The 20,768-nt window shown below is 37.6% G+C and overlaps 1 protein-coding gene across 1 annotated transcript in view; it reads right to left on the bottom strand.

The window, feature by feature from the left end:
* The window catches only part of ME1 (malic enzyme 1), a 176,713-nt gene that overhangs the window by 21,146 nt on the left and 134,799 nt on the right, over nt 1-20,768 (bottom strand). The window contains exons 7-8 of the mRNA XM_008058099.2: nt 12,392-12,489; nt 10,039-10,152 (exon numbers count right to left, since the gene is read on the bottom strand). Of these exons, the coding sequence (XP_008056290.1) occupies nt 10,039-10,152; nt 12,392-12,489 (212 nt within the window). The remainder of the gene's footprint in view (nt 1-10,038; nt 10,153-12,391; nt 12,490-20,768) is intronic.

Below are 20,768 nucleotides of genomic sequence, written 5' to 3'. Positions count from 1 at the left end.
AGTTGATGTTCTTTGCCAAAACTTTGCAGTTTCTACTATTAAAAGGGCAGAGCATACGTTCCTCCCCCTTGTCTTTGGCCTTGAACATGTGGCTTGCTGTGTTCAATAAAATGTGGGCTGAAATGAGAGTAGGCCGGTTTTAAGCTCAGGCCTTAAGACGAACTTGTATTTCTGCTTGCTGTCTTGTAGCTTTGCCGTCACTTTGGAAGTGGACAGACCTGGCCAGCCTGCTGGTCCAAGGAGGATGAGAACCTTGGAATGCAGATGTGGACCTAACCTGTAGCTGAAAGCCACCCAACCAACATAATCAGAGCTGTCCCATCTGACCCAAAGACAAGTGACAAATAATTATTGTTGTATGTCACTGAAATTTTGTAGTTGTTGATAACAGCTAACTGATACAGAGCTAATTTTAATTTTTACTATCTATTCCAACCTTTTAAGACACGATGTTGTTTCTGTCTGTTGCTTTGGAGTACGAGGTTCCTTTCCCAAAAAAGTTTTAAGGAAAAGATGTTTTTGTAATCTATGCGCTACCTCAGTGCCTTTATCACTGCCTTCATTGTTTGGCAAAAATAATCTTGCAAGCCGGGCTCGGTGGCTCAGCCTGTAATTCCACGCCTTTGGGAGGCTGAGGTGAGTGGATTGCCTGAGCCCGCATGTTCGAGACCTGCCTGGGCAGCGAGACCTCATCTCTACAATAAATCAAAAAAAAATCAACCGGGCGTGGTAGTGCATGCCTGTAATTCCGGCTACTTAGAAGGCTGAGGCGGAAGGATTGCCGGAGCCCAGCAGGTTGAGGCTGCGGTGGCCGGAAGCGGCCACTGCACCCCAGTCTGGGCGACAGAGTGAGACTCCAACTCAAAAAAAAAAAAAAAAAAAAAAATTATCTTGCATTATTCAAAGAAAAGAGCAATTCTGGCATGGATAGGAATAGAAATTTGGAACTATTTGACAGTTACTGTTTTTAACTATCAAAATTATTTCCAAACTACTTCTGGAAGTAGTGCAAGCTAAAATTCATGACTATTTTGATTCTTATACAGTGAAACTTCTAGAAGTACAAAACAAAGTTGGTTTGAAGAGGAGGCATATTTCCTGGGAATAATAGTTTTCAGCTTCAAGCATTCTAAACAAAACATTATACAGTTTTGGCTTTTTACTCTTTCCCAGAAATGCACATATTGTAAAGGCAAGAAACTAGACTAATACAGTTATATGAGGCCCTTCGTGACAAATACCACAGAACTCCAAACTGCATCTAGCATGACTTAACGCTAAAAGGCTAAACAATATTCCCCAGGCCCTCTTGCAGCTAGAATTTCTGCATTAAACATGTTATCCACCAAGCGGATGTACCCCTACAGCCTGTTACAGGAGAGCTGGGCATCATGGTGACCAGGTGGCTCATCAGGAAGCTTATGGTGGTGGCAGACATGGCAGCCTCTAGGGTCTAGTATACCACCAGCAGGTGGGGGCTAAGTCAGGGTGGGGACAGCTACCATGTCTGGTGGTTTTCCCGTTTGTGACTGAAACACTGACTCTCAAGTCAGCAGCAACAGCAGTAGCAACAGAAGCTCCCTTGCTGATGTGGATCTGCGTTGCAAGAGCTGCTCCTGGAAGCCTGTGTGAAGCTTACGTCTTCAAAAGCTTAGATTTGCTTTCAGTATGTTTTCACAGACAAGGGAACTTGCCTAATGTATGCTTGGTTCCCTGACAGAGAGAAAAGATGCCAAGATAATTATACACCTACTCCAAACTAGCTAAAGTCATCTCAATGAAACATTATATAATAATCCTGAGGCCTGTTGGAAAAATGCATGACTGAATGACTCACAGGGCTTCCCTACTGGTCTCTTTGACTTTCTACCTGACTAAATGTAAATATGATGCAAATACAACCCAATAAATTTACTAATTATCTTAATATGCCACATACATTGATGTCCAAATACTGAAACTCCTTTCACACTGTGGCAGAGAATTCTCACTTTTCACCAATATTCATTCTTTCCTTTTTTTCCACAATTTATTTATTTCTATTATCTTCCTTCTAGCAATAATATTTCCCAGTTTTAGCTGGCCTCATGGCTACCCAAGTGGAAACATGTTTCTCAGCCTCTTTGCAGCTTGAAGTGGCATGAGACTACCTTCTGGACACCAGGATGGGATGGAAGTGACGTGTGCAACTTTCGGGCTATGAAAGAAATGAGGCACGTCAACCCCAGTCCCTTCCCCACTGCCCTCAGCTGACTGGAGGATGGTGGAGACGGAGAAGCTTCTTTGTCCCCAGGGATGGATGGCGAGCACAACCTAAGGCCCTGGTCTCCCTGCCTCTACACTGTTAGATGACAAAGAAAAATACTTTGTCTGGTTTTAAGTTAATACTTTGGGGTCTCCTTGTACAACAGTTTAACCCAAACTTAGGTCCTTCATTTTAGTTATTTGAAAACAGACTCAGAAATCTGAGACTTTCCTTTGACAAGCCCTTTTCTTCCAGAAAAGCCAGTAATCAAACTATTAACACCAAGAACATGTCTATATAATTTTTAAAGATTTGCAGTAATGTAAATTCTACCATTTCTGTGTGTCTAGGAAATTCTTTGTTTCCAACCAAATTTATGCTTACTGTAATTTAATTCCATTTCTTTTTATTCAACTTTGTGCTACTGCTCTTTAATAATCTGTGTATTTGATGACACATCTATCTTCTCCTTTCCCAAATAAGGAACCTTAATCTGTTCTCACGAGCCCATCTTTCTTTCCTGTAATCAATATGGCGGCTTCAGTCTGAACTCTCAGACTGAATAAATACTACAGAACTGAAAAAACTGTACTCCATCAAAGGAATACCCAATATTGAATATGGTCAAGAATTTTGCTTTCAGTGTTCTATTAATGTATTCCAGTATCATGTTTTATTTTTAAATAGCAGTAAAATAATACAATTAATCTTTACCTCATGGCTTACTTTGAAACAGAAGGCAGAAAACCCACCAAAATGATCATGAGAGAAAAGAACGTTTATAAGATTTTCAGGATTATTAACAGAATAGGCATAGAAAACAGCAAACATGGCTTAAGGGGAAAATAAAATACTGAATTTTTTTATTTTAAAAAATGCCTGGGTTCACCAAACAATAAGATTCCACACAACCCATGGTAAAACAGCATGACCCACATAATGAAATAGAAGAATTAGAAGCTTCCAGTGAAGGCTTGCTGAAAGCAGCTCAGTGAGTGTTCTCAGTCTGAGAAAACAACCAACTCTTGGCCAGTCACAACTGAAAAACAACATGACAATGAAAACATATCCAAACTACTTCTGGTATATAGTTTAAAATAAATTTGCATATGATCTCCATGAAAACAGAAATATATTCCTTTTCATGAGCTTGCCAAACCAAGAAGCAGCCACACAAGAAAATAAAACTAGAATAAGAGTAGACATCTTAGAGATGATTTTGTTCACAGCTGAAATAACCAAATACAGACTGCTGCTCAAAGCTGCATACAAACAAGAGAAGAGTCTGTTGATAGAATGTGGACCTGCCCATCACATGTAAAATGAATTTTAAAGATGCTAAATAACCTGAAAGCGGGAAAGACATAATCCCCATTTTCTTACTGCAAAGCTTCCAAATATGTAATGTCCCAGATTATCCAAAATAGCAAATAAAAATTTTTAAAATGTATTTTATAGTGTTGTCCTTATCACTGTTGACTGTTGTCAATACATCAAGAGTCTGTGATAAATTTTGTTGGCTAGTAGCAGAATGCATTCTAACAGCTAACAGTAAATAAATTTAGGTGATTTCTAAAAACGTTTCATGATAGTCACAAAAATAACGAAAAGCTCCACAGTCACAGAAAATGCCATCTACAAGTGCTGGAAACAGTATGCAGGACTAACACTCAGGAGAGCAGTCTTTTAGGTTCTTCCACGTGCTACATGACCTTGGGCAAGGCCTTCGACACTTCCAGTGATCTTGGTTTCTCCGTCCCTAAAATGGTTTGGACTGGTGATTATGGCAATGCTAGTGAGAATGAGCCAAACTTGTGCCTTTCAAAGCACCAAAGTCATCTGTGAAAAAAAAGATTACTGAGCTTCCAAAGTTAATTTGATTCCAGGATACAGTCCTAATTCCTATGTGCATTCTTTTAAGAGCTTCCCAGATGATCAGAAATGATTAGCCAGTTTTGAGAATCACTATACTAAGTGATCTACCAAACTATCTCTACCAGATGTAATTTTAAAAGGAATGTGACATGTTTTCAAATAAGTATAAAATGGTGAATCTAAAGAAGAAAAGCTACAGAATAATAAAAATTGGCAGTCACAAAGCTCTAACACTTTTTTTCTGGCTGGCAACCCTGAGATACAATGAAAAATATTCAATGTAGTCTAAAGTTCTCTAGAATAAAGAGCAAATCATAAAGACAACATTAATATCATGTGGAAAAAAAGATGCATGCTTAATCATAAACATCTTAATTTGTTCATCATCCTATACCCACTGGTAGCTCCTAGCCACTGAAGCCAGAATTTGGCCAGAAGACATTAACGTTGACTAAGAAATATAAATTACCCACAGGCTTAGAAATGCTGAGATAATCCCAAGAAAGGGGCCAGGAATCATGAAACGGTGGTATAGCATTACTGACGGGCTCTACTTGACAAAAACGAAAGAATCAAAAGACAAAAAAATAAAGGTCTCCCAAATATTTTATCTGCCACTGTCAAGGCTGATTGAGTGATCTAGTTTAGATGAAAGATACCATTGGGATGTGACACCCTTCTCTAAATCCAGTGATACTGAGGCAACTGCCTTTACCTTTGGAATTCTATTTTCTAGAATACATATTCTTTATGCCAATAACTTCAGTTAGCTATGGAGGGAGTAGATTTCTTTCCCTTCATTCTCCCTTTCCATGGTCCTTTGCTGAAATGTCTTTTGCCTTCTTTTGGCAAAGTGCAAGTGGTACCTCTTACTTACTTTTGTCTCTCTTTCTCTTTTTTAAAAAGAGTCTGTAATTAACCAAATATATCATATCAGAGATAGTTGGGACTTTCTTTGTGATATCACTTCTTCAATCATCCCTACCCCATTTTTTGTGATGATTCTTAGTATAGGGTAAAAGCTAACACCAGACTGAATTACTACCTTTTCCAAAAGCGCGTATTTTGTGGTAGGGACAGGGAAGAGGATATGTGGCAAAGGTTGCCAAGATTTGGGGTTATCATTCTACAGTCCAGAGATGATATAAGTAAATGGTATAGAGTGCCCTGTTAGATATGGGTTCCTTTCTTCACACAGACACTCGAAGAACTCTCCCACAGTGCCTATCTTGACCCCATGCCTACTTGGACTACTGACCCCATTATACTGGCCTGTTTTTGCTGTCAAGTCACCACCAGTTAATCAGAGTTGAATCTGCAGACGGAGCCTTCTCAGCACACGGTCAGTAGCATTTCACTGCAATAGCTGCACAGTAGGTATGTGCGCTTGCAAAAGATTCCAGAACTATGTTCATTATCTCAGGACACATTAAACAAAGATAAATTATGTGACAAATGTATAGCCGGGGGTATAAAATGGTTGTAATTTAAGACAGTAGATGGTGAACTCCATCAGTATTTAGTTTTGGATGTTAAAAATCAATGCTCATAATTTTCTGTCTATAAGACTTAGGCATATAATCTCTGGCTCCTGTTCTTTTTAATGTCTACAGAAGCATTGCTCACACTCCATATGAAATGAAAAAGAGGGAGAAAATGATCAAGCTACAAAACCTCTTGGGAGTTAGAATAATTTTTTCAAACCACAGTGTATGAAATGTATTAACTATTATTCAAGTTGGTGGCAACACTACTGTCTGAAAAGCTGAAAAAACAGCAGAGAAAAGGAAAGCATTGTCTATACAGCCTGGAGTTTCAAGCCCTAGATCTAAAGGTTACAGTCTCAGGAAAGAAATAATTGTTAAAACTATCTTTCTAATATACAATCTACCCATATTAACTATGTTTTTCTACAGGAGCTAAATGTTTAACTATAAATTTAAAAATACAGTAAAGTGAAATTATTTAAAACAAAATTCAAGCCAGTCTACAGTCTTATTCTGGGTTAGATAAAGTCTATCCCTCATATGTGTTAATATCCTACTTTTTGCTCTGAATGTTCTGTCTTAGCACTCATTTTGTTTATCACTGAAAACCAACATGTATTTATTTAAGGACTAGATTAACTCTCGGTTGGTTTGTTTTGTGGCTTCTTGCTCTTCCTGAAAATATTCCAAGTCATCATTGCGAAATGCAAACACTAGATGTGCTGGCAATTCTTTTTCATCCTCTCTTTACTGTTTTTATTCTCACTCTAACTTTTACTTTTGAAGGATTTTTTTGTACTAAGTATTGGCTTGTTTACATTAAAATGTATTAATGTTAGTTAACAAATTAATATATTAACTGTTTCTCACTACAAAATACTCAAGTAAGATATTTGTGTGTTAACAGTGATCAAATAATTGATTTTAATAAATGTTACTGATATTGATGAGTTGTTTAAAATACTGATATTCTGGCCTGGAGTGGTAGCTCACACCTGTAATCCCAGCACTTTGGGAGGCCAAGGTGGGAGGACTGCTTGAGGTCAGGAGCTTGAGACCAGCAACATAGCAAGACTCCATCGCTACCAAAAATTTTTAAAACTCAGCTGAGCCTGGTAGTGCACACCTGCAGCACCAGTCACTCAGGAGGCTGAGGTGGGAGGATCACTTGAGCCTGGGAGGAGTTCAAGGACACACTGAGCCATGATCATGCCACTCCGCCCTGCACAACAGAAAGGCCCTGCCTCACAAATAACATAAAATAAAATAAAGTGCTGATCATCTATAGCATAAACTTCCATTGTACATGTGGATATAAGGTAAACGATGGAAAATGTCAGAGCTGTAATGTTGAAAATGAGAACAGAAAAAGCATGCCAGAAAAACAGCTATCTATAGTCTGATCATTTCAAAGATGAGTTGGCTTCACAGTTTACTTTTTTTTTTTTGAGTTGGAGTCTCACTCTGTCACCCAGACTGGAGTGCAGTGGCCGCTCCCGGCCACCGCAGCCTCGACCTGCTGGGCTCCGGCGATCCTTCCGCCTCAGCCTTCCGAGTAGCCGGAATTACAGGCATGCACTACCACGCCCAGCTGATTTTTTGATTTATTGTAGAGATGAGGTCTCGCTGCCCAGGCGGGTCTCGAACCCGCGGGCTCAGGCAATCCAAAGCCTCCCAAAGGCGCGGGATTACAAGCTGAGCCACCGAGCCCGGCTTCACAGTTTACTTTTTAATTTTGGGCTTTATGCCTTAAAAAGTGAAGCCTCACCAATAAAATTTTTCATTTAAACTTTATGCTATTTTTATATATTATAAACAATTATATTACAAATTAATAAAATTATTAGTATTGGTCCTCAGGAGATGTTGTAAAAGCACTAAGGATTAAAGGGAACAAACACAAAGTAATCATGTAAATTTGAAAACAATACTGTACTAATTTAGTAGTTATTCTAAGATTTATTAGTTCTGCAACAAACGTCATTATATGAATTTTGACCATTTAAAAGCATGAAAGGAAAGTTTGAAAGTTAATATGTATCTTTTACATTAAATAGTGCACACACTATTAAATATATAACAACTTTTTAAAATGTAACTTTATCGTGCAAAGCAGAATATATGAGCTTCATTATGTTGGCAAGTAAAAGACATGCAGTAATAGTGACTGACTGAGTCTAGCTGACAACTTCACAGTTATTCCAAGTATTATGATCCATGGTTTTTGGAGTCTCCACTCAGTAAATATGCCAAAATTATTTAAGATGCTAAATCTATATATTTTTACCCAGATTTCAAGTAAGAATGTCATTAGAAACCACAAAATAAAGCCACAGTCACAGACTTCCACTTTCTTGGATCACTGAATATCTTACTGCTTAAGAACAACACACTTTGTGCAGCTTTCCCACAGCTCTAACTATCTACCTGCTGATGACCTCCACACCCCTAGCCCTAGCCTAGACCCTCATCCTGAGTGTCAGTCTCATATCTTCAATCACCCAGGAGACATCTCTGCTGTCTCCGTGGGCACTTTTGGGCACTTTAAACTTGTTCTAAGTGAAGTTGATCGTTACCTCCCTGAAGCTGGTCTGTTCTTTATTCTTTTTTCTACATGAATGGCAGCACTCCTTGCCTAGAGACCCAAGGGGTCCAGCCAGACTCCTTCCCCTACTCTGCTCCATTCCTCCTTCAATATTTACTCAGCACTAAGTATGCCAATCCTATTTCCTAACCATCTACTGAATTAAGCTTCTTTTATTCCTCTCCATGGCCATGCCCCAATTAATGTTTACATGGATCATGGCAACAGTTTTGTAACTAGTTTCCTTTCCTCGGTTTCCCCTCATTTCAATCCCTCCTCCATAATGCCACAAGAGTGACTGAAGTGGCAAGCCCCCTGCACAAGTTTCTTCAATTACTCATCTTCAGGAAAGTCCTTCGTCACCTGTCACCTCCTTCCTTTTAGACCTAATCCTTAAAAGTCTCTTATACCAAAATATTTTCTTTTGCAATGCTGGGGAAGCCAGGTTTTTCTTCTGGAAAGTCATTCATTCATTAACTCAGTATTAACAAAATATTGGCTGTCAAGTATGTACTACCTACTGTGGAGAACTTTAAAGATATAAAGACACAAAAGACATGATACTTAGCTTTGATCAGGACCCTTCAGTGAACAGCCACCATACTTTCAGTTTTGAATACAGGAAATTTAAGATACCCATGGAGACTCCAGATAAACTCTCAACTCTTCCTCTCCACGTTAGCTTAAGAGACACCTTGCCTGTCCCATTAGCAATGACTGTATACATTACAGGGTCTTGTTTTGCTAGAGAGTTTGGTGTTTGGTTTCTGGATTTCACTCTGTTTTATAATAAGACTTATTTTCACAGAATAAAATAAAGCACAGTATGGGAGGATACAAAAAAAAAGAGAGAGAGACACCTTGCCTCAGGATCTTCTCTTTAGGGCAGTTGGGAGCATAATCTCCAGTGTGCCCAGCACCATGAACATATTTTTATGGCAACATGTTAAAAAATGTAAGTTTCATAGTTCTGTTACTCGTGACTTGTTTGAGTTTTTCACGCTAGGCTGTGAGCTTCCTGAGATCAAGGGACTTACTGTGTCGCCAAAATCTAGAACGATGCCTGATCATAGCCAATTTTATTCAGTACATGTTCTTATTTCATAACCACATGTCATATGACGACAGTGTATAGTTATGCTAACTCGTCAATGCAATAGCTTTTTTTTAAGCCAAGAGATCTATACTGAAAATCTCTGCCTTTATACATATTTACTACAAAAAATTATGCATATACTTTTTCTTCATTTAAGGCAAAATTTGTCTATGTATATGAATTTTAAAAAACAAACATATTGACTGGACACAGTGGCTCATGCCTGTAACCCCAGCACTTTGGGAGGCCAAAGTGGGAAGAGTGCCTGAGTCCAGGAGTTCAAGATCAGTCTGGGCAAAATGGCAAGACCTCATCTCTACAATAAACTAAAACATGAGCTGGGCATGGGGCTGTACACGGTAGTCCTACCTGCTTGAAAAGCTGAAGTGGAAGGATCGCCTAAGTCCAGCAGATCGAGGCTGTGGTAGCCATGATCATGTCACTGAACTCCAGCCTGGATGACAGTGAGACTCTGACTCAGTATAAAACTGCCAAACTGATAACTAAACTAACTCAAGTAGGCTGGCAATCCACAGAATTGTAAAGCACCTGCTTACATTGCAGATGGAAGTTTTCTTCCCTATTCAGAAGAGTATCAGTACCACTGTACAACATGACCATTCGTGTTCAAAGGCTACTCTTTTACATAGTGTAAAGAGAGGTGGTAGATACAGAAGTAATATTTGAAATGAGATGGTCACATAGAAAGGCATACTGATTTTTATTCTGGCTAAAAACCACAAATGCTTACCTTAACTATCAATCCTTTTGAGTCAACCAGCCATATCTTTTTGATGGCTTTCTCCTTTGGTAAACCTTCTTTTTCCATGGCCATAACAATCAGGTGTGCAATACCTAAGGCAGCCTATGAAAGAGGGTATAAAAACAAAAATTATAAAAGTTGTTGCACATGATATCTTATCAAGGGTTACATTTCACCCTATTTTGTCTCTGTTACTAAGGAAGTATTAAAAATGGCTCTATTGAGCTCAAGAGCTGTGTTCATTCATTTATACTGGGAGTAAAGTATTTTTGTCACAACTGGGCTAATCCAAATTATAATTATTTACCCTTTTTTACCACAACAGAACCACTATTATGTGGCTTGATTTGGCCACAGATAAAGCAGTGGTATCTTTGATTGTCAGTATCTTTAATCCTATTAATACAATCAAGATTTGCTCTAACAAGAAAATACTGAATTTAAAATAATGAACTGGTTGGTCAACCTTGCTCATTGGACTGTATGGTCTATTGTTAGGTTCAAGCTCCTCTAATTAAATTTGAAGAATGAAGCCTGGTCATTTGGATGGGAACTTGAACAATTAGGCAACAGAATGAAACTGGCCAAAAAAAAAAATCTGTGTTCCCAGCATTTATTTATTCTCCTAATTTGGACAAAGAAAGTGCTGTGAAATTTCTTGAAACATTAGAGGAATCAACTTCCCTGGTATCTGGTAAATTTTGTAATAATCTGTAAAACTTCCAATATCTTTTCAGGGACAAATAAGCGCTAGTTTTGAGTCATCCAAGCATGAATACTTCTGTCCCATTGAGTATCAGGAACTGGTCTGTGCCATTCATCAAGGCCCTTTGAAAATTCAAAGGTGTCTACTAAAATTAAATACAGCATGTAATAATCCACAAAATAAAGAACCCAAATGTTAATGGGCTGTCACTTAGCCTTGATTTTTATTTCAATGCGAAAGTGAATTTGTAATTTACATTCTGAATACTTTCACATATTTGTTTCTTGGATTTAAGTTCTAGTTTCATGTATTTTGTTTTATTTTAACAAGCAAAATGAAAACCAACATAACATATACAAAAATACATTGTTTTGTTCATAATAATATCAAATTCAAAAATTTAAAGTTTCTTAAAATATAGTTATAGCCACAAAGTATTTCCCTATTAATTTACATTCTGTAATTCTAAAGATATTTTGCAGTTTCCCCACAAGAAACTCAAACTCAACTAACATTTTAATTGCTATTGTGGGAGAAAATTATTACTACTATAATAGACTCTGGTTTTCTTTTTTCAAATGATTAAATTAAGCAAATGATAACAGAAAGCATTACTTGGTCTTGCAGCAATCTCCTTGCAACAATTTAAAGTGTTTTGGGGTTTTTGTATGTGGATGGTAATAATGCACTTTGAGATCCTAATTCAAAATATTTTTTCATAAAAACATGCATATAGTTACTGATATGCATATTGAATTGTGAATCAAATTTGTAAAAACTCTTATGTCATAGATAAATCATAGACACCCGGGACTCTGAAAGTGGGGAGGGCGAGAGGAAGTGAGGGCTGAAAAATCACTATTTGAGTAAGAGGCACACTAGAAGCCCAAACCTCACAAATACACAATAGAGCCAAGTAACAAACTAACACATGTACCCTAAATCTATAAAAATAAAATTAAAATATTTGTATGTGATACTAGAGTATACTAAAAGTCAGCACTGAATATGCTAGCTTAAATACTTAAAGGCTTTCATATATAAGCACAGAGTGGAAGCTTTTCTTTTCCTGCACTGCACCTTAAATATGCATAACAAAAATCTATGGCAGCCGGGCTCGGTGACTCAGCCTGTAATCCCGCGCCTTTGGGAGGCTGAGGTGAGTGGATTGCCTGAGCCCGCGGGTTCGAGCCCCACCTGGGCAACTTGGCGAGACCTCATCTCTACAGGAAGTCAAAAGTCAGCCAGGCGTGGTAGTGCGCGCCTGTAAGTCCGGCTACTCAGAAGGCTGAGGCGGAAGGATCGCCGGAGCCCAGTAGGTCGAAGCTGCGGTGGCCGGGAGTGGCCACTGCACTCCAGTCTGGTGAGACTCCAACTCAAAAAAAAAAAAAAAAATCTATGGTAACATTTGGTGATCTTACAAATTTGAAACTGTGAAAAACATCTTTATACATCTTTATACCTCTATACTAAAGTACCCTATGAAAAATTATTATGTCTTGATAATTCAGGAATCTCCAATACTAAATGTCTGAAAGAACACCTCAAGAATTCAAGAATTCTCCTTGAATTAAGGAGAAATTACAACTAACTTATGTCATTTAGTAGAACATAAGCATTATATAAGGCAGGTACCTCTCCAGCTCCTTGGAATAGTACTGTTTGGTCAGACAGCTTATTCTTGGTTATTCGAAGAGCTGCAAGAAGACCTGCAACTGCAACAGATGCTGTTCCTGAAACAAGTAATATATATCCTTGAGTAATCCTCAAACAGATCTTGCCAAGTTCTAAGCTTTAATTCACACCTTGAAATCATTATGCAACAGATTAGCAGGTACAGAAAGAAAACCTGAGGGTTGTCTGATTCCATGCTTGCAAATGAGGTGAAATTTTCAGGCCGCTGATATCAATATTTTTAGACAGCAGCTTATTATCATTCTTGAAGATTTCCCAAAAAAGAAGATTCTGTGACTATTCTGGTGACATAGTGAATATGAACATAGGATGTGGATTCCTAGGAGTTCACCTCAACCTACCTACTAGCTATTTAGATAATTTAGAGAAATTATCTTGTACGTCAAATAAATAGTTTCTTCATTTTTAAAACAGTTTCACTATATGAAGTGAAAGAGTAATAAGTGCTATTAGATTCTTCCACCTAACTATTCTTGGGATTTTGAAAGCTATTAATGATCCCCTTCGAACAAAGTAGGCACATAGTACATTCTTGATGATAATAGAGTTGATGGTAATGATATTTTTTATCCCTTTGGAATTTAATCCTATCATTTTTCAATTAAAAAATTATCCAAGTCATTGAAATCTAATTACTTAATCGGCTTTTAACTTATGACAATCAATGGTGGATTCCAAACGGTCGAGACAAAATTAATGTGAAATTTGTTTAGAATAAAAATTGTGTTCTCATCATGCCTCACAGGCATAGAAACTTCACCCGTTCTAGTTATATTTCTTCACCATCGAAGCTCTCACAGATCACAGAGTAGTTCTCTTGCTTTGCACATAATTGCACAGCTCAGCTTCACGACTCATGCCTGAAATACAACTGTGCAGCTTCTTGCAGTCCTTTCCAGCTGTGTCTCTGTTTTACTCCTCTAAAGTAACATTCTACCTGTAATGTCTCCTGTCTCTCAGGTGGGTAGTAAAGCCTTGCTAAACCTTAAATACGCAACATTTCACTATCAGAATATTTGTTCTTTTCCATCTTTTGGTTTCCTTCTTGTATAATTAGGTAGACATAAATAAGAGCAAATAAATAATAAGTGTTGAAGGCCTATATGTCCCTTACATGCTTTCTATCTAGGATCACAATGTGAAGTGCAAAAATAAAATGCTCAATGGTGACCTGTGGAAGGTCATTTATTATGTAAAAGCCACTCTTTCATACATGATTTAAAATGAAAGTTTATGCAAAAAATATGGCTGATCCACGTAGGGACGATGTCATAACATGATTAGAATGGTATTTGTCCCACACATCAAGATATATTCACTAGTGCTGTTAAACAAATGAAAATTTAAGTTAGAGAGAGGTATAGACATCCAGTTAATAGTTAAGTAGTTATCCACAAACATCACCTCAAGCAACCTCTTTCTTGGGTTCTTCTGAAGTAAATTGGACAGAAGTTTGAACTTGCAGACTCTAAGCGTCCTTCCAACTCTGAGACTCCATCATTTTTAAGGGTTTCTATAGATTCTGCACACTCTAAGATTTGACTAGATGAGGAGTCTAAGTTGAAGTATCATTAGTGATCATTTGCATTTGTATTACTATTTTTATTTTAAATATTACAGACAGACACAAAATATCCCAAAATATCCTAGCTATAATGTGATGACTTATTTTCATATGGTTATGCTAGATCACTTTGTATTGAAACTCAAAATGTTTTAAGTTCATACATGTTACCCCAAATAAGGCCAAAAAAAGTCTATTCTAACTAGATTGAATATCAGACCCCTATGTTTAAATGTCTATTCCATAATATTTTCTGAGAACATAATGAAATTTCTAATCTTCTATTCATAGAATTAATAAAATCAGAAAGATATTTTTAATACTACCAAAAATTTAACTTGGAACATGATTCTTGTACATGGCCTGGTATTACCTTGATTTAAATACCATTGCAGAGAAGGGAGTAAATGCAGAAAAATTGAAATTTCATAAAAATGTAAATTTTTACAATAAATTATTCCAATAATAACTTTTGCTTTAAGAGTAAAAACTAAACTTTTCACAAATCAGTCAGAGAGAGGGTTTATCTTTGTACTATCAGTTTTAAAGAGGACTTAATATTTAATACTGTTAGCAAGATACTAGAGAGATTGAATCTTTCTTAAAATTTTAGAAACTTCTACTTGTATTTGTGTATAATATGACTTTAAACAGAAGTCACCAATTATGTTGTGCTTTAGCTATGGTTGTTATATATCAGTCTCATCTTTTATAAAATAATGACCTCTACTAATGCAATAATTTGCTAAATTCCATTTAAATCACTATACATAATTAGTAAGGAAGACTGACATGTAATCAAATAATTATAATATTTGTGTGCTGTTAAATAAACAGATGGGGTAAAATGTAACAACTAGATATAGCAGAGGAGGGGCAAATTTACCTAGGCAATGGTCAGGCATTTAGAGTACATGCTACCTGAGCACAGAATTGAGGAATTAGGGCCAGGACCTCGGGGGGGTGGGGGTTACACCGAACAGGAAAAGCATAGGCAAAGACAGGGAGGCAGGCTTGACACACTGTTAAAACTGGGGAGACTGAACACACAGTTAGTATTCCTTCCCCCCAATAAACTACTAAAACCATGGAAAACTTTTCTTTTTCCATCAAAGAGCTTCTAAATGGGCAGCAGCAGCTGACTTAGCAGACTTGAGAAATGTGGCTTGTTGGCCAGCAGCAGGGAATGATGAGTGACCAGACTGACACAGCAAACCCTCAAAAGGCCCAGGTACAGGAAGTACCAAGGGTCTCTGAAAGTGGGGATGAAGGGGAGACTCCAAACAGGAATCTGGTCAAAAGGTGTTAAGAAGCTGAAACCCAGATCTGCTACCTTTGCTTCTAGCAGACAGTCAACTCTCCCACACTCTGGAAGTTTGAAAACAACAACAACAACAAAACCAGACGTTTCTTTTCTAGAGAGAATCTCTGGATCATATATCTCTGGGGGAAGAGTACCATTCTGAAAACAAGATTAAATGAAAGATCCCTCAAACTTCTAGCACAAAGAATCCTGGCAGAAAGCCAGTATCAGGAGAGAGACTGGAAAACTGTTTTCTGTGCAATCTCAGTAGCGTTGGAGAAAAGAGCCAGGGACTAACAAAGGGGATTCCCTAAGGAAACAGCCTAGCCAAGTCACCTCACAGGAATAACTCAGAATACAAGCTCTGTATGTACACCCAGCTTCCCAAAACATAGACAGAGAGCCTTAAACACACGCACCGAAAGTGAGTGCAGCGTTGCAGAAACAAACGCAATTTATTTGCATCCAAAGTGATAAGAGGCTAGACAAGTGCTGGGGTCAGATCACAGAGGGCCTTCTACTATATACGGTCAGTAAATACAGGAATATACAGTATAACTACATATCATCCTGGTAAATTACAGCGAACAGTTGTTGAAAGGTTTTTAATGCAGAGAACAATAGAGGGGGGTAGATTTGAGAGTTTTGAGATTGGAGGTAGGTAAACAAATGAGTTGACAGGACACTGCAATAATCCAAGAGAGAAGTGAGAGAGATGTATTCAAGAGATAAAAATAAACAGGTTTTAGTGATGCACAGGTTGGGTGAGGACAAAGTCAAGACTAATGATCAGTGTTCTTACTTGCATAGCCAGGAAAGTGTGCAATGTAAATATGAATTCAATGTGGAGCCTTCTGAGCTTGTGCTTCCTGTCTGTGTGTTATTCAGGTGCAATATCAAGAAGGAAGTTACACATAATCTGGGCCAGAGATGAAGGCCTAGAATTTTAAAACATGTAGTTGTATTTCAGTCATGTGGATTGAGAACTTTATTCAGAGTGGTTAAAGGAAGCAAATGAACATGAACATTTAAGGAGCAGACGGCAAGAAGAATGTGAAATGGGGAAGACAAGCGAGGAGAAAATGGTCTAAGAGGTAAGAGAGAGTAAGAGAGCACATAACGACCTGAGAAAAGAAGAGGAAGTGGTGACAAACAGATCAAAAGCCAATCAATCAAGAAAGGATGTGAAAAACAGCTACTGGATCTGGCCATTGCCTCATGGGTGACTTTTCAGAGCTCTATTTTATCGCCACACATGTTGGGGCTGAAGAGGGGTGACAAGGTGCTGAAGAAGAACTCAAAAGCGAGGGACCTTTCCCTTGGAGGGGCAAAGCACGGGGTGAAGATGGAGATGGATGGGGAACACAGGGCCCAGGTAAATGTTTTATTTTTAAGAAAGAATGTAAAGTAGGATTGCAGTAATGATCTTCAGAGTTAAAGCGATTTAAACAAGCAATACAGGGAAAGAGACTGAATGAAGTCTCAGGAAAAGAAGCAATCTCTCAACTCTCACGAGCTTTCCCAAAGTGGTAGGGTCTCATTATTGGTGAAGCAAAGTAATATTTTTAAAATGCTACTAGTTTAAATTCTTTTGTAATATAGATATTTAACAAAAGACACCTGCATTCTAATTCATGTGCTGTTTTTTTCCTCATAAATATTTGACAAAACAAATTCTAATGTAACAATGTAGTCTAAATAGTTGCCTGAATTTTAATATAAAGAAAACTGAAATGTAATTATGGAATCTACACATCAAAAAATGTTCTGAAATATTATTTATAAGTGTTAAATCAAGTGAGTATTAACCCAGAAAAATTCATGAATAAGAGGAAGAAGTATACTAAGAATGCCATCTTCCTTCTCTGCGTAACTTGTCTCCATTAGTTATATCTACTATTTTGTCAAATAAGTGGTGACATAATAAAGAATGCCACTGATATGAAATGATAGCAAATACCATAATACAAAATTAACTAACAATAAGACCACTTTGAAAAGAATACCAATGAAAGCAAAAGGCTTTGGTATTAAGTAATTTTGCTAGTAAACGACTATACTTCAGGCACTTTTAATGTAATGGCTCAACAACTAAGTGTGTCACGTCTGACCTTTTCACTTAAAATGTATTCACAAATGCATGCTCCTTGTGGGAAATGCATTAAACAGTTAAAAATCAAAGACCCACAAAAGTCACCTTCTAAAATAATGTCACTGGCAAGGTATAACCATTTTTAACATTCTTACAAATTTTTGTAACATGCTGTTAAGTACATATTTTAAAAGTTTTAATTTACAAAAAATATATCATTCCATACTTATCATTTTAACATGCTATTTCTTTTTCTTTTCTTTTTCTTTTTTTTTTTTTTTTTTTTTGAGTTGGAGTTTCACCCTGTCTCTCAGGCTGGAGTGCAGTGGCACACTCACGGCCACCACAGCCTCGACCTGCTGGGCTCCAGCGATCCTTGCGCCTCAACCTTGCAAGTAGCTGGAACTACAGGTGTGCGCTACCACGCCTGGCTAATTTTTTATTTATTGTAGAGACAAGGTCTCACCAAGTTTCCCAGTCTGGTCTCTAAAAACTGGGTTCAGGCAATTCTCTCACCTCAGTCTTCCAAAGTGCTGGGATTATAGGCTTGAGCCACCACACCCAGCTGCTTTTGATTTCTTAAAAATATCTTGTGCCAGGCTCAGTGGCTCATGTCTGTAATCCAAGACCTTTGGGAGGTAGAGGCAAGAGGATTGCCTGAGCCCAGGGATTTGAGACCAGCCTGGACAACTTGGCAAGACCTCATCTCTACACTAAGTCAAAAAATTAGCTGGGTATGGTAGCACATGCCTGTGGTTCCAGCTACTTGGAAGGCTGAGGCGGAAGGATCGCCTGAGCCCAGCAGGTTGAGGCTGTGGTGGCCATGAGTGTGCCACTGCACTGCAACCCGGGTGACAGAGTGAGACTCCTACTCTAAAAAAAAAAAAAATCTTGTGACTATCTTATCATGTCAATAATATATTTTAAAATATTATTTTGTACAGTTATAATAGTCCTTACTATGAATATACGGTAATTCATTTAACCTAAACTCTATTTTTTGAATATTTAGAGGACTTCTGATTGTTTTGCTATTAAAAACAGCACTGTAATAAATATCCACATACATTTGTTTTTAGACACCTTTATTTTCTCAGAATGAATTTCTAAAAAAAAGAATTATTGTATTGGATCAAAGAGCTGCATTTTTTAAGGCTTTTGACATAATGAGCTCCCCAAGAGGTGTACCAATTTATTCTTCTACCATCAGCATATGAGAGTGCTCACTTTCTAAAAGTATCATTAAGAGGTGGGATTGTAACAAAAATCTTGCCAGCCTGATAGACAAAATCAGTTTCTCATTTTCTTTTTAACACACATAATAGTAAGGTTAAATACTGAAAACATGTTTATTGGCCATGGTATTCCTTCTTTTGTGAATGTCTGTTCTACCATTTCTGATTCTGATTTTTTCAATTATCAGAGCATTCGATATAAAAAGTAGACTACATTTATAAAAATGTAGCCTAATATATTAAATGTATATTCAAAAACCCTAACAAGTCAAATTAGCTTATTATATCTACAATTTCTATGTGAAATATTTAGATTGTCATGTTACAGAATAGCTAGCCCAGAGAGGTTATTTAGAGATTAAAGATTAGAAGAAAAATATCTTTTTACACCTATTTTTTTTTTGAGTTGGAGTCTCACTCTGTCACCCAGACTGGAGTCCAGTGGCCGCTCCCAGCCACTGCAGCCTCGACCTGCTGGGCTCCAGCGACCCTTCCGCTCAGCCTCCCAGGTAGCTGGAACTACAGGTGCACGCTACCATGCCCAGCTAATTTTTTATTTATTGTGGAGATGAGAGCTCACTAAGTTGCCCAGGTGGGTCTTGAACCCGCGGGCTTAGGTAATTCACTCACCTCAGCCTCCCAGAGCATGGATTACAGGCTGAGCCACCGAGCCAGGCTACACCTTATTTTAAATGACTAGAGATTGACATCGTATTTTTATCTAAATGTGCTGAATTCAGATGGTCTTCAGATTTATAATTAAACGTCTAAATTCCTAATAGATTTAAGTTTGTGCATTTTTCCAGTTAAAATATTTCACAATGGGAATGCATCAACATCTCAGATAAATTTTGAACCAAAATCTATATGAAGATTATTTTAGTACACTAATATAGTAAAATTTTAAGTATATTTTTCTTTAATCAAATACTTTTTTAAAAATAGTATCTTTAAATAACACTGTTAAAAAAAACAAAGTCTACCCAAGGGTCTAGTGTAAACACATTTATTTACATGGCAAGGCTGTAATGGTTACGTAATTATTTTCTTTGGCACAGAAATACAATTTCTGTGCCCACAGTGGGGAAAGTATTACATCTGTGGGCATAATGGTAAAAACATAAGGTTAAAAAGGTGAAAGAGAAACACATGGAGAAAAGATGTCATGAGAACACAGTTTATGTATGGAGAAGTACGTAAAATGGTTTGGTCACTTCCAGTCAGAACCCTCAAAAACTCGCCAAAGCTTTCATATAGTCAGAGATTAGACACATTTTTCTCAAAACTGTTTTGTTGTTGCCTAAAGTAGTAATACTCTAAAAAATTTTTATATGGAAATAAACAGAATATATATGTGCAGATTACATCTTAGGCCAGGCTGGCTGGGGTGAAAAATGAGTAATTTAATGCCTCCATGGTGGCGACCTGCTGGGTCGAATACTCTGCGATGGATCCTCAGGGTGCCATCACATGCACTGCTCTTGACCTCAGATATCTTGGCCTCCAGAGTAATTCTGATGTACTCCAGGGCTGACCTCTAACTTCCTGGCCTTGGTTGCTAGAAATTCTGGCCATAATTGCTTTTTTGTTTGATAATTTGGATTTAGCATTCTTTTTCTTAAACCGAACTTTGATTCCTATTAATTCTGCATAATGATCCAAAATTATGTACTCTTGGTCTTTAAGTTCTACATGGACATTTCTATGAAACCCACAAAATCACAAGATACAGAACATGAAAGATAGTATAGGCTTATTCAAGTTTACTGGTGGCTATTTTGTTTTATTTTATTTAGGTGGAATATTTTTTTAAGATATGGGGTAAAATTCAGGGGGGATGAGGTACACAAATAGCCACAGCACAGGTGAAGTCTGGGCCTCACTTTGGTCCCACGTCACCTCGTTTGAGATCAGGCACCTTTTTGGATGAAGTGATGCCCCCTCCCATCCCTGTTCCCTCTCCTGGCTGTTCCTCACTCACCAGTCCCTTTCTTATGCTATTATGATCACTGTTCAGCGTCCACTTTTGAGTGAGAACATGTGGTGCTCAGTTCTTTGTTTCTGTGAAGTGGCTATTTTAGAGGCACTGCAAAATGAATCGACAGGCAATTTAAAGAGCCCAC

Source organism: Carlito syrichta, unplaced genomic scaffold (genome assembly GCF_000164805.1).
Source record: "Carlito syrichta isolate Samal-C Ts95f unplaced genomic scaffold, Tarsius_syrichta-2.0.1 Scaffold303211, whole genome shotgun sequence".
In the NCBI taxonomy this organism is placed as follows: Eukaryota; Metazoa; Chordata; class Mammalia; order Primates; family Tarsiidae; genus Carlito; species Carlito syrichta.
This window is presented reverse-complemented; position numbering and strand designations above follow the sequence as displayed.